General features: G+C 42.4%; 3 protein-coding genes across 3 annotated transcripts; all 3 read right to left on the bottom strand.

Annotated features, from left to right (window-relative positions):
- Positions 1-590: 590 nt before the first annotated feature.
- LOC148727093 (uncharacterized) lies at positions 591-1,175 on the bottom strand. Its single transcript, XM_088726432.1, has one exon. The coding sequence runs from the start codon at positions 1,173-1,175 to the stop codon at positions 591-593; it is 585 nt and encodes a 194-aa protein (XP_088582558.1).
- Positions 1,176-1,275: 100 nt separating this feature from the next.
- On the bottom strand, positions 1,276-4,557 carry LOC111333648 (uncharacterized). The gene is made up of 3 exons (XM_088726431.1): positions 4,100-4,557; positions 3,825-3,882; positions 1,276-3,654 (listed from the first exon to the last, which is right to left on the bottom strand). The coding sequence occupies exons 1-3, from the start codon at positions 4,555-4,557 to the stop codon at positions 1,276-1,278; spliced, it is 2,895 nt and encodes a 964-aa protein (XP_088582557.1).
- Positions 4,558-9,764: 5,207 nt separating this feature from the next.
- LOC148727092 (adenosine receptor A2b-like) lies at positions 9,765-11,370 on the bottom strand. The gene has a single exon (XM_088728547.1). It carries the CDS (start codon positions 11,303-11,305, stop codon positions 10,370-10,372), a length of 936 nt encoding a protein of 311 aa, XP_088584673.1. The 5' UTR covers positions 11,306-11,370; the 3' UTR covers positions 9,765-10,369.
- Between the last annotated feature and the right edge of the window lie 2,794 nt (positions 11,371-14,164).

Raw genomic sequence — 14,164 nt, 5'->3', positions numbered from 1 at the left:
TTCTCGCTCCTCAAATCGGCCAAGTGGACTGTTTGGCGAGGCTCGTCCGATGAGAAGATGGTTTGGCGTCAGCGCTTCGAAATCGTCAGGGTCATCACTGACGCGAGTGAGGGGTCGACTATTAACAATAGCCTCTGTCTCGACAAGGACTTATGGAGTGTTCCCTCTGGTAATACCTGGTCATTTATGACAGTCTTCATAGCTCTTTTGACCTGCTTGACCATTGACTCGAATATTACTCCCATGTGTGGGGACGACGGCGGGTTGAAGTACCAAGTGATCCCTTCTCGGGCCAGCTCGCCGGTGATTCGTCCCTGACTCAACGACTTCAAAGCTTCACCTAACTCTCTGTTCGCTCCCACAAAATTAGTTCCGTTGTCTGAACGGATTGTCTTTGGGTTGCCTCTTCTCCCACGAAACCTTCTCAACGTCATGATGAACGAATCAGTACTCAGATCGCCTCCCGCCTCCAGGTGGACCGCACGGGTAGTAAGGCATGTGAAGATACACCCCCACTTCTTATCAGTTACTCTTCCCCTCTTGACACTAATTGGACCAAAATAATTTACACCCGTGTTGGTAAATGGAGCCTAGCTAAGGGTGAGTCGTTCTCTGGGTAAAAAGGCCATCACAGGAACGGTTGGCTTAGCTCTCCTTCTCTTGCAAAGAAGACATTCATTGATGAGTCTTCTAATAAGTGACCTTCCTCGGAGGATCCAGAACTGTTGGCACACGAGAGCCAGTGTGTGCTCCCTTCCTACGTGGAAGAATCTTTCGTGGATGTCTTGAACCAACAATCTAGACAGAGGATGTACCGGGGAAATTAATGCTTGATGTTTTGCTTCAAATGGTATCGGAGGTTTTGTCAGCCGACCTCCAACTCTGATAATTCCATCAACGAGGACTGGTTGCAGTGGAAGTAGTGGACTGTTAGACGAGAGAGCTCGGTTCGCTTGCAGATCCTCGTAGTCGTCCTTAAACGATTCAATTTGAGCTTGTTTACACAAGGCTACCGAGGCTTCTTCGAGATCGGCGGCGCTCAAACACATGGTTTGACGTTCTGGAGGCGGATTCATCTTCTTTATTTTACTCTTCAGAATGAATTTGTATCTCATCCACCAAGCGTACTGCCGACATAGCTTTCTCCAAGAGGAGTACTTCTTCCATTTCACCATGTTTATAGATGAAGTAGTGGACACAGCAAGGACTGAGCCCTTAATTTCTAGCTCAGTTTCATCCACAATTGGTACTTCCTTAGTACTCGGTCATTCTGCTTCAGGCAACATTAGAAATTCTGGACCACTGATCCATCGACATTTCGGAGTCAACTCCTGAATATACTTCCCTCGTGCAGTCATCGGCCACATTCATTTTGCCAGGAATGTGATGCCACTCCTTAACGTCCGATTTCGAGACGATTTCAGCAACTCTGTGAGACACATGCGTGCTAAATCTCCGCTGGGTGTTGCTAAGGTAGTGAAGCACTATCCTGGAGTCACTCCAGAAATGCGTTTCATCGCTTTCAATGTCGATCTCTTCCACTATCTTAGACCTCAGCCTAGTGGCTACAACGGTAGCCTGTAACACCAGACGCGGAGTGGTCAAGGCTTTGATTGGCGCAAGCCTAGTCTTACTTAAAACAAAGCTCACATTGACATCTCCACGAGTCACCGCACGGAAATACGCAACTTCTCCGTAAGCGATTTCTGACGCGTCGCAGAACACGTGTAGTTGTACCTTTAGGCATCGGTCGCGGTGGAAGCCATACCACCGGGGAATCATAATCGTTTGAGAGGATTTCAAACATTCTTTCCAACCTTGCCACTTCTTGAGGATATCATTGGGCAGCTCGCTATTCCACTCATTCTGGCGTCTCCACAACTCTTGGATGATCAGTTTCGCCGTTATTACGAAGGGCGCGGCAAGGCCTAGGGGATCAAACACGCTACTCGTGGCACTCAATATTCCTCGCTTGGTGTTTGGGAATTTACTCTTCGCTGGTTCAAGACTCAGCAGATCTTGCTCTGCACACCACTTGACGCCTAAGGCTCTTTCTTGAGGCAATCCATTACGATCTAAGTGAATAATGTCGCACGCCACTTCTGAGGAAGGGATTGCTGTGAGTACTTCTCGGCTGTTTGACATCCACTTCGTTAGGCGAAACCCGCCAGTTGCTAGGATTCCTATCAAATCTTTAGCCAGACCTGTGGCTTCATCGCAGTTTTGCTTCGATGCTAGGAGGTCATCCAGATAGAAATTACTTCCAACAGCGTTGATGGCATCCTCGCTGAATTGCTCTTGCTGATCACGAGCAGTTCTCTGCAACGCAAAGTTTGCGCAATACGGTGACTCCACAGCGCCAAACACGTGAACAGTCATCTTATATTCACTTGGTCTCTTCGTTTCATCTAAGTCTCTCCACAAGAAGCGCAAAGAGTCTCTATCTTTTTCACAAACTCTCACTTGATGAAACATTTGTTCAATGTCCGCCATCACGCCGATCCTTCCAGTTCGAAATCTCATAAGGACCCCTACCAAACTGTTCAACAGGTCGGGGCCAGTCAGAAGCTTGTTATTCAAGGAAACGCCATCAAATTTTGATGCGGCGTCAAAGACCACACGGACCTTTCCAGGCTTGTTTGGATTAACAATTGCAAGGTGTGGTAAGTACCATGTTTTTGGGTTTATCACTTTGGCCTCTTCTTGTGTCATCCTTTGGGCGTGTCCTTTAGTGACACAATCGTTGATGACATTCTGATATTTCTCTGCTAGCTCTGGGTTTTTCTTGAGTTTCTTCTCAGTGGAATGAGGTCTTGAAACTGCCATAGCATAATTGGTAGGCAAGACTGGTTCACATTTCCATAACAGTGCTGTTTTGTAGTGGCCTTCCTCCTTGACTGTGCTGCTTTCAAGGATGGACAGAGCTTGTTTGTCTTCAACTGACAAGGTGGACTCAGAGAGAACTCGCTTGGTTGCGTAAGAGTCGATCTCCCAAAATCGTTCGATTTGATGCTGCAATGTAGTCTCTCTATCTGATGCGAGAAAGTTTGCACTAATTGTTTCACAGTGTCCTTGATTTACATTTCCAAACAGCGTCCATCCAAGAGGGATCTTTACTGTGATGGGCTCATCCCGTCGCCCCTGGCGGACTTCAAGGTGAATCAATAAGTGAGCCATGTCAGCTCCAATGAGAATCATTACGTCACCACCTTGGAGTTCAGGAAGATCTACGTCAGATAAGTGATTCCACTGCTCGACGGTCCTTTTCTTCGACAACTTGAAAGATGGAAAGTTGAGTTTTTTCATGACCCAAGCTCCATGCACCATAACCGGGTCTGGCTGTTCTTTAGAGGGAAGACCAAAGCTTACCCTGTCTAAGTTCTGAGTAGTAGCTTCATTGCCAACTGTATTAATGTTAAGGCGATATGTCTCGCCAACAAGTTGTAAGCGTTCAGCTAAGTCTTTCCTAATCAGGGTTGAGTCACTTCCAGGATCAAGGACAGCATATCTGTCAACCGTGCTCCCTTGACTATGAATTCGAACTGGGAGCACTTGAAGGAGAACCTTCCGCTCAGGTTGAAAACAGACTTGGTTGATGTTGATCTGGACGATGGGAAACGAATTTGACACCGGTTCTGGGTTACGAGCATTTTCCTTTGGAGAAGCCGATGTTTAAATAAAGCTACTTTCCTTCCTGGTGAGGCTAGTACACGACTCTACTCGAAGATCCTCATGTAAAAGGGTGTGGTGGGAACGCTCGCACCGTTCTTTAAGACAACGCTCTGTACTTGGGTAATTCTTGACTTGGTGGTTCGTTTTCAAACAATTGAAACAAAGTCCATGTTCCCTTGCAATTTTTCTCCTTTCTTGTAGGTGCTTAGACTTAAAGACAGGACAAAAGGCAACAGGGTGTTTGTACTTGCAGTTGACACACCCCTTTTTATTGGATGGGGCTTTCTCCCGCTCTTTGTTCAATGATTGGGTTTGGGGCTAGATTGGAATCTGACAAGTCGCTGCTGTTAGGCTTAGGGCGTCAGGAGACCTTCCTGTCGTCGTGGCGAGGAAATTTAACTTAAGATTTGGCTTTGCTTTGGAGTACCTTTGTTTCTTGTTCCATTCTTCGCATATGAAACCTTCAAGGGGGTTAAACAGTGTTTCTACTCGCTTGCGTAACCACTTATCAAACTCTGCCAGGGTGGATCTATCGCTGCGTCCATCTATGTATTCATACCATCTTACTCGCAGTTTCATGGGTAACCTCATAGTTGCCCTGCTGAGATACTCTGGGGTTCGAAGAATAGCTGACTGACCCATCTTTACACACCATGTCGTACATGCCTTCACTTGGTAATAGTAGTCACGTAATGCTTGCCTATCATTTGAGGGTACATAGGTACTGTTGAGCATGTCATTTAGATAAGCTGTGGGCACACTGTTGGGGTTCCCAAACTGAAGTTTTAAAGTCTTAAGGGCAGTTGGGTAACTATGAACTGTAACACCTAGACTTTCCACTGCTTTCTTAGCTACCCCGTCAAGATTTTGGAATAAATAAGCCATTCTATCTGAGTCGGTGAGGGTTGTGTTGTTGTGAATTTGATCACGAAACCTCTCAATGAATTTACGCCACTCGATAGGTTTTCCTGTGAATTTGAAGAGCTCAAGCGGTGGTAATCGCCACTGTTCTTGAGCTCGAACAAGAGCTACACTAGAATCTGTCTGCAAGCTAGTAAAGGACCACTGAAAGGCTGTCTCCTGGCCTTTTCTCAATTTATCAATAAGTGTATCAACCGGGTCTTCTACTTGTAGTGAATGACTGTCATTTCTACTAGGTCCACTAAGGTGAAGGGTTGATGTGCTCCGGCTGGCTGGGGCCCATTGTGTTACGTAAGATGGTTGAGAGTGGTTTGATGGGGCAGTGAAGTTTGACTTGCGAGGAGTTTGGGTTAAGTTGTCTGGCAACTACCACTAGGCGTTGATGCCAGAACAACACTGCCATCCCCCACTCTTGCTGGGCAATAGTTAAATAAAAGCGAGTCGTCTAATTCCGCTGCAAGCGGCGACCTAGCGATAAAGTCAGTGTTTGTAAACATCGTTTACTCCGCCATTTTGAATTCTCAGGTGGGTTACCGCTGTACACCCGTTGCCCGTTGCCCGTTGCCCGTTGCCCGTTGCCCGTTGCCCGTTGCCCGTTGCCCGTTGCCCGTTGTCCGTTGCCCGTTGCCCGTTGCCCGTTGCCCGTTGCCCGTTGCCCGTTGCCCGTTGCCCGTTGCCCGTTGCCCGTTGCCCGTTGCCCGTTGCCCGTTGCCCGTTGCCCGTTGCCCGTTGCCCGTTGCCCGTTGCCCGTTGCCCGTTGCCCGTTGCCCGTTGCCCGTTGCCCGTTGCCCGTTGCCCGTTGCCCGTTGTCCATTCCCCGTCGCCTGTTGCCCGTTGCCCTTGCCCCTTTCAGAATCCGTGGCATATCGCCACGGATTCTGAAAGAGTGTAGTCAGGCGTTATCATCTCCGTAAGCGTTACTTTTGAATACATCTTTATCGTTGGGTCAGCTACCAACAATGTGGAAAAATGCCAATATTACACCGGTGTACAAAAATAGGGAATAGGAATCTTAGAGAGAACTATCGTCAGATTTCACTAACGTGTATTCTATGCAAAATTTTGGAGAAGGTGGTGAGAAATCGAGTCGTTGATTTTTGGTCTGATCAAAATCTTTTCAACCCAGATCAATTCGTGTACCTCAGCGGTAAATCCACTCTATTGCAGCTTTTAGCTTGTTACGATGACTGGGCTAAAGCTAGAAGTTTTTCTAAACCTACTGACGTTATCTTTCTAGACATGTCCAAAGCTTTTGATGGTGTACCACACGAGCGTTTATTGCTTAAGCTGAATAGGTACGGCATAGATGGGCCTTTACTGCAGCGGTTTAAACATTTTTTGACAAACAGAATGCAACGCGTTGTTATTAGGGGAAAGTGTTCGGATTGGACGTCAGTGAAGTCCAGGGTGCTCCAAGGAACAATTCTTGGCCCTATTTTGTTTATCATATACATAAATGACATCTCAACAGATTTGACATCTACTGTTAAGATTTATGCGGATGATACTAAAATCTACTGTACAATCAGTTCGCCAGATGTTGATATCCCTGCTCTGCAGAGTGACCTAGATCGATTGAGCATATGGGCAAATAAATGGCAGATGCATTTCAATCCGGATAAATGCGAAGTCATGCGTATTACACATAGAAAGGATAAAACTTAACCAATTTACTCCCTGGGGGGGGGGGGCAATTTAGGTCGGTAGAGAACACTAAGGACCTCGGAGTAACCATCTCTTCAGACGTTTCCTGGGGCATGCATGTATCTGCAACGGTAAATAAAGCAAATATAGTACTAGGTAACATGAAGCCATAAAGTGGTCCATCGGAACTAATAGCCAGTACGTGTTTTCGCAGCTCTATAAGTCACTGGTCAAGCCCATACTTGAGTAAGCGGCTCCTGTTTGGAGTCCGTATATGATTAAGGATAAGTTACGGCTCTAGAAAAGTTTCAACAAAGAGCTTTGCGACTAGCTTTAAGGCAGACACGAGGCGAAATGAGTTACGAACACCGTTGTAGCTTATTAAAATGGCAAACACTAGAAAAGCGGAGAGAGTTTCTATCTCTGGTTCAATGGCCTGATTTATACTGGAGACAGATTATCCGTCTAGGAAGAGCTTGGGCAAGGAACGGTAGCTCGTCTGATAATCCGTCTGTATATAAACGCGGGCAACCAGTCCGATCATCCATCCAGACAAGCTATCGCGATAGTCCGTCTTGTCAGACGAATTATCGCGGATAACTCGTCAAGACGGATGATCCGTCGCTGCGTATAAATGCGGGAAGAAGACGAACTATCCACGAAAACTACACCTCGTTACAAGAGGCCAGCGGTTGATTTCAATAAATTATCAATACAAGATGGCGGAAAAGTCAAATGATGGTTCGCACAAGCCCAGAAAGTCAAAAGAAGAACGTGTATGGACGAATACATTAAATGAAATACCTTGCACTTGTGTTAGCTGAGGAGAAAAAAAGCTTATGTCATTGCCGCCATTTTGAAATTTGCCGCTAATGCCGCACTAAAGCATTTGACTATGGCCCTAGCCTTTTCGTTGTGCTTTCTCGGAAATCCGCTCAAAAAATTCGTCCAGTATAAAACACGGGACGAGTCACACGACACACCGATAGTTTGTCTCATATTCCCTCACGTATTTATACTAGACGGATGATCCTTCTCGACGGATGATCCGTCTCCAGTATAAATCGGGCCAAAATAGTTTTTGGTATTGATCACCTTTCTTTCCCAGATTTCTTTGTGTTTGCCAATAATCGTACAAATGCTAACCACGACTATAAACTTTACCTGAAAAGAGTGGCTTGTAATTGTTATAAATATTCTTTCTTCATTCGCATTTTGGGGAAATGGAATAGCTTGCCAGGATACATTGTACACGCCGAATCATTGTCTGTTTTTAAGAGTAGACTTAAAATTTATTTGAATATTTATTGAATATTTATTGAATCTGTAGCCATTAAATTTCATCTTTTGTATGTTTTTAGTCAGGGAAATTGTTTTTATATAGAGCTAACCTTATGATTTTCCCTTTTCAGGATGTATTTTTTATATTTGTGTTGTAGCTTCCTGAATAAACGTTATGTTATGTTATGTGAGCGGGCCGGATGGAGAGAACACTGCCCGCTCTCGGAACCAATCAAATTGCAGGATTCGTAGAATACCACCCGCTCACAAACTGAGAAAAAAATAAATGGCCGAAATTTTTAATTGACAACTAACATTTGCACCCCCCTCCCCACTTAGCTTATTTCTTTCAATGTAACTAAAAATGGTCGGCAATTAAACTTTTGACGCGCGATTTTGTCTCTGCGCCTGCTCGAAGGTGAATAGTAATTGCTAGTAACTTCCCAACGACAGCGGCCTAGGCGAAAATCACTAAATTGACCTGTATGGTATATATACTTAACCGGAACTTGCGACAGTTTTATCCTGAACACATCGAATTTAAAAAAAAAAAGATAAGCACTCTCTAACGGTGTCCCCGATAACAAAATTTTGCCTCATCATTAGAAAGAGCGTTTAATTAAACAAACCATTGATCAACGATCGAATTTTCTTGTCATGTTTTGATTAAATGCCAAAAAAGGGTTCTTAAAGACTTGGTTTACCTTCGACATCCATTTTTGTTTTGCTCCTTCAGGAAAAACATTAGTTGCGCTGCAACTTTTAAATTCTTGTCCTTTGGAAAGCTTTCATCACGAAAATTGAAGGAGTTTTGGGATTTATTCTTGCCTCCTGATAATTTAAGCTTTGAGAAAATATGGTACGTAATCAATATATTTGTATAAAGGCTGATAGTTTCGAAAGAAACTGTTTGGGGCTGCGTCGGTGGGAGTAAGGAAATAATTTGGATATATCAACAAAGTTGAAATGGTAAATTGGCCACCGTAATGATTACAAAAGCTGACGTTTCGAGCGTTAGCCCTTCGTCGGAGCGAATAGAGGAATTGTGGGTTGTGTGTGCTTTTAAAGGCAGAAAATGGAGCTACGTTATTGGTGGGTGCATGGCAACGAGAAAAACATGAATAAATTGGTGGAATGAAAAGCGTTCATTGATCCCTGTGGGATTTAGACTGCCGGTTTGAAAGATGAGCTTTTGTTCAAGATTTTTACGGCTTTCCGTGCCACCTGAGTGCAAGGAAAGACCGCAGATTGCCATATGTTGCTTAGAATGATTGGGTAAATTAAAATGTCTAGCGACTGGTCTCGATGTGTCCTTGTCATTCCTTTCCACGTCTCGAAGGTGTTCTCGGAATCGGTCACCTAGTCTTCTGCCTGTTTCGCCGATGTATATCTTTTTGCAATAAGTGCAAGTTATGCAATAGATTACATTAGCGGAGGTGCACGTGAAGTGATCGGTGATCTTAATGGATCGTTTAGGTCCCGATATTTTATCAGTGTTGTGAATGAAAGGACACGTTTTGCATCGTGCACGAGCGCATTTAAAAGTGCCTGGTTGCTCATTAGTCTGAAAAGAACTTCTGACCAAAAAATTGCCTAAGTTTTTGTCGCGTTTGAATGAAATGAGCGGAGGCTGCGAAAAGATAGTGCCTGTCTCTGGATCGTTTTGAAGTAATTTGAAGTTTTTAAGAATGATGGATTTAACTGAGTGGTTGTGAGGGTGAAACGTGAGAGTGAATGGAATGCGGTCGGAATCTTCCTTATGCGACGTTTGTAGTGCTGAGTGTCGATCAATAAGTTGAGCGCGGTGGTAACCCGCTTGAACGACGGAAACAGGGTAACCACGTTCATCGAAGAACTGGCACATTGACTCTGATTCGTGGTAAAAATCAGAGTCATTACTACATAAACGACGAAGTCTTAGAAACTGAGAAAAAGGAATGGAATTCTTAACGTGAGATGGATGAGAAGACGAATATAACAAGTAATTATGCGAGTCTGTAGGTTTGTAATACACACTAGTGCATAAACCGTTACCTTCAATTGAAACTTTGACGTCTAAGAAGGATAAAGAATTGTCAGAAATTTCCCAAGTATATTTCAGAGCCGGGTGAAAAGAATTGACTGCAGTTATGAATATATTTGTAGTTGGCTGAACAAACAGAAAAATGAATTAATGTTTGAGACGTGCGCGTTAATTGCAAAAATCTTTCGTTGTCATGTTAATAAAAATCTTCAAACGAAAGAGATATTTTTACATCAGTTTAATGATATCTGGTAATATCCGTCGTCCGCTAATGTACTCTAATGGTCTTTAGCGATTTTATCGTTAACTTTCCCGCAACGAGTATATGTGTTCATGCACGTCGAAAATTTTTCCTCTTTTTTTATGAAGTTTTTCAACTAGAGGGTCTTTTATCGACCTCTTCATTCAGTCTATTTTATTGTAATGTACTCTGATAGGAACCGGAAAACAGTTTATATTATGAGCTCTGTTTTAAAATTAAACGAACCAGCTCAGCTTAAAGTGATTATGTTACTTTCCTATAAATGTCAATTTTGAGTTGTGGCTTAATGCATTTTTTCGAAATCCAAGGTCACCATTTTGGGGCATACGTGTTTTTATTTATTTCTTTATTACGAATATTTAGACAGGGTAGCCCAGTTCAGAAAATAGCTGGATCATATGGGTTCTTGATTATTTTAGTTGAACATTCTTTTATCTGTGCCCTTAGTTTTTCTCTTTTCTGAAATGCCAACCACGAGAAAAGCTCTATAAATATGTACAATGTCAAGATAGTGTTCGGTGAACTGCGCTAAAAACAGTTTAATTTTAAGATTGCCAAATGCAGATCTAATGAGATAATTGCCTTGGGTGGCCTATAATCTTTCTCACTGCCTGTCTAACTCCTCTTAATCTCCAACAGTAAAAAATTGGATTGAAAGTTGAATTAAGTAAGGCAAGAGTGATCGCCAGTCGAATAGCTACGTTAGACGATGGGTTGTAACCGCGAGTGGTTGCTGAAGCGATTGTAATTCCAAATGGAAGGTAACAGGTCACCAGAGCTATCTGTACGTACAACCCCGTGAAGACTGTCCTTTTGTACTTGGCAATGTTGAAAGCACTCCTGCGTACGTTCGATTGGTTATCTTGATCAGTGTCTTGCACCTCATTGCAATATTTGCGTAGTTTAAGGAAGATCGTCAAGTAGGACATAGCTGAGATTGTAAGTGCGGAAAAAATGAAAGCGGACATTAAATTGTTAAACAAAGCAAGCCTCCAAAACCGTCTCAGGTTGGCGAGGGAAATGTTTAAAAGCCAAATCCAAATAATCACCGCGAGTGTTCGTCTGAAAGTTATTACATACTTGTAATTTAATCTCAAGCAAAGAGCACAAAGTCTGTCTAAACTTATTGCAGTTAAAATGAACAAGGAGACTCCACTTAGAACTTTACCGAGGATGTTATTGATGCTTACAAGAATGTAACAAAGCTGCAATCGCCGACTTGCAACTGAAAACAACTGGAAGGCAAACAGAGGTTGGGCAAAAACGCCAACACAAAAATCGGTAACCACCAGGCATTGATACATGAGTTTCGATGCTGGTTGAAGAGAAGAAATCTTTCGCAAGGCAAAAAAGACCGCAGCATTTCCCAGAGACGCTGAAATGGCAAGGAGAAAGTTTAAAGCTGAAAGAAAAAATATGAATCGGTTTCCTTGTGTTGAGGCAGCGCAGGTGACCAATCGAGTCATCTCGTAGATGTTATTTAAAGTAAAATTCACCATCATTATAAAATTAGACTTCCTAACAGCTTTTTGATTATGTGGAATCGACCGCAGCAACAACAACCTCTTCAACACAATAATCAATATTCCTTTACAGATCATCAAAAGAGATTTTAGCAATATCTATTTATTCAGCGGTTGCTATGAATGACGCGATACTGATTTTAATCAAAAAGTAAGATATCACGTTCGGCAAACATTGGCAAATAATCACATCGCAGTACAATAACATTTTGAAGCCATTGATTGGTTTCATAAAACCAACGAATTTGTTGGACTAATTTATTTGTGAGGCATGCCGAAAAAGTAAATATTTCTTCGTGTTAGTCAAATATCATGCTTCATCAATTTAATTTTAGAATTTGATAATATCAGGCGGTGTTCATTATTCTTCCCATTTATAAATTTGCGAGGACTTCCTCTTAACTTTTGACGAAAAAAAATTGAAGTGGATAAACAAATTGATAAGTCATAATCTTACGTCGGTAATATTTTAGAATTTACGAATATGTAGCCATGGCCAGACGAAAAATCAAACTGAATTTGCTGTCGAGCTTAGGATCAGTTTGTTTGGTACTCAAGTGAAACCTTGTTAACAGGTGAGAATTTTTTGAAAGTTAGCGCATTAGTTAAAAAATAATAAATTTTTGCGATAACTACCTTCAAAGATTAAATCATGGAGTGTATTATAAATGTATAGATTAAAAGCACCCGCAAAATAAGGCGTCAGTAGTTCAGGAGAATACTATCGACTCGTTTTTCATCGATTCCAGTTTGTAAGGGGGGTATGAACAACAAACCAGGGTTATTTTTCAGTCCTCCATTAGCCAGCTCCGTGAATTTTTTTTTCTGGTCAAAACTTTTAATCTGAAAGAAAAGCAGTTTCTTAACATGTGTTAGGGATAACTTCTCGAACCGGTTGAGATATTATACAGATTTTTCAACGCTCATCCGTCTACGCCCCAAAGTGATGTGTTCCCAGATCAAATTTAGTGAGGGAATGACAAATTCAGTAAAGGAAATTTAGTAAGGAATGACAAGGACACATCGAAACCAGTTGCTAGACATTTTAATTTACTTAATCATTCTAAGCAACATATGGTAATCTGCGGTCTTTTCTTAAACTTAGGTAGCACGGAAAGCCGTAAAACTCTTGAACAAAAGCTCTTTTTTCAAACCGGCAGTCTAAATCCCACAGGGATCAACGGACGCTTTTCATTCCACTAATTTATTCGTGTTTTTCTTGTTGCCATGTTCCCACCAATAACGTAGCTCCATTTTCTGCCTTTAAATGCACACACAACCAACAATTCCCCTATTCGCTCCGACGAAGGGCTAACGCTCGAAACGTCAGCTTTGTAATCGTTACGGTAGCCAATTTACCATTTCAACTTTGTTGATATATCCAAATTTAGTAAGATTTGCTTGTTTTTTCCATTGCTTCATGTACGTGGGGTAAAAAGATAAACAAGAAAGGCAAAGACAGATGCAAGAAGTGCATTTACATATTACGCCATATGTAAATGATTATGAAGATTAGCGGCTATAATGCTCTTTTGCTTAGACCACGTGGTGTTCAGGATAACAAAGAAATTTGAGGACGCCTGGTTTGTACAGTTGTTTTCTTAACATTACAAAATTTTGTTTTCCGTATCAAGCGGTCGCCTGTACATGTACAAGCGGTTGGTTGTCATAGTCTCGAACTGTCCCCCCTCTGTCACTAAAAGTGATTAAATGATCACCTCTGTTAAGCGGACCTGGTCTCCTTTGAGTGAGACCCAATGTGTATCAAGCAGTCATCCCGCCATTCCCCGTGGGTGACCGCAAGACAAAGTTTAACCGCTTAATACTATGTATTTATTGACTGAGTGGAAGGGCCGGACGAGAAAACATTTGACTCGGTGTCATGACGTACGGACCAAGTGCAGCGAGGTCCGTGCCTCATGATCAAGAGCCGAATATTTTCCCATCCGGCCAGACCAAACTGAGTCAATAAGCATTTTATCATATGACCACTAGTTGTTGAAAATTTCAGCCTAAGTAGGACGCTATAGACAGACACGCAGTCACACGAGCACAAAAAAGTTCTGCAATTAAAACTTTTCTTTTTTTTAAGTCAGAACAAGAAACTCCTAATTCCTTGGTTTTTTTTCTCATTTCAGTTTGCAACAGAGCGAAGTGAGGTTTCAGCAGGTGACAAACGGCTTATTCGGAACCAGCTCACGTCAATCCTTCCGGCCCCGCACACGTCAGCTTTTCCAATGGTTTTCTATGGGATTGCGCGAGCGAGACTGGATGGGTCATATGATAAAATACAGTTTTGAATATATGAGTTAGAGTTCTTCCATTTTAAATCTTGCCATGTTTTGATTAGTCTAGCTGAGTTTCTCATTCAGTTCGTTTTCTTTGTTTTATCCATTTTGCTGTGTTTCTTTTCTTTTCTTGCTGTGTTTGGTGGTCTTTGTTTTCTCCCTCTTGTTTTATTTCTTCCTCTTCCATTTTTCCATCTTGTTGTATTTCTTCCTCTTCCACTTCTCCATTTTGCGGTGTTTGTTTGCCTTCCATTTCTTCATCACCGTTCTCTTCGTCTGTTTGGATTTTTTCAACTACTCTTTCAAAATGACTCATATCACCTGTCGTTGGCGAACGACAATTGTACTCGGCTGGTTCGATATTTGTATATTTTAATCACTTTATTCGCTCGCGATACTCCAAAACTCAACTCGACTCGGTGTTGAAAAACACTCGCCCCTGGCCCATAGCAACGAACCGACCTGTCAATTCACATTGTAACGCAAAAAATAAATAGATAAATAAATGTACAGGAAGCGGGAGGGACATCACCAGAAGTTCTTCTTCTTC

This window comes from Stylophora pistillata, chromosome 7 (genome assembly GCF_964205215.1).
Source record: "Stylophora pistillata chromosome 7, jaStyPist1.2, whole genome shotgun sequence".
NCBI classification, from domain to species: domain Eukaryota; kingdom Metazoa; phylum Cnidaria; class Anthozoa; order Scleractinia; family Pocilloporidae; genus Stylophora; species Stylophora pistillata.
Note: the sequence above shows the minus strand (reverse complement) of the source record. Positions and strands in the feature narration are given on the sequence as shown.

Excerpts from the sequence above, each read along its gene's own strand:
- LOC148727093 (XM_088726432.1), bottom strand. The coding sequence starts at position 1,175 with ATGGTGAAATGGAAGAAGTACTCCTCTTGGAGAAAGCTATGTCGGCAG.
- LOC111333648 (XM_088726431.1), bottom strand. The coding sequence starts at position 4,557 with ATGGCTTATTTATTCCAAAATCTTGACGGGGTAGCTAAGAAAGCAGTG. Across the intron at positions 3,883-4,099 it reads GAATGGAACAAGAAACAAAG|TCTAAGCACCTACAAGAAAG; the intron begins GTACTCCAAAGC and ends CCTGTCTTTAAG. Across the intron at positions 3,655-3,824 it reads ACATGGACTTTGTTTCAATT|GAAAATGCTCGTAACCCAGA; the intron begins GTTTGAAAACGA and ends GCTTCTCCAAAG.
- LOC148727092 (XM_088728547.1), bottom strand. The coding sequence starts at position 11,305 with ATGATGGTGAATTTTACTTTAAATAACATCTACGAGATGACTCGATTG.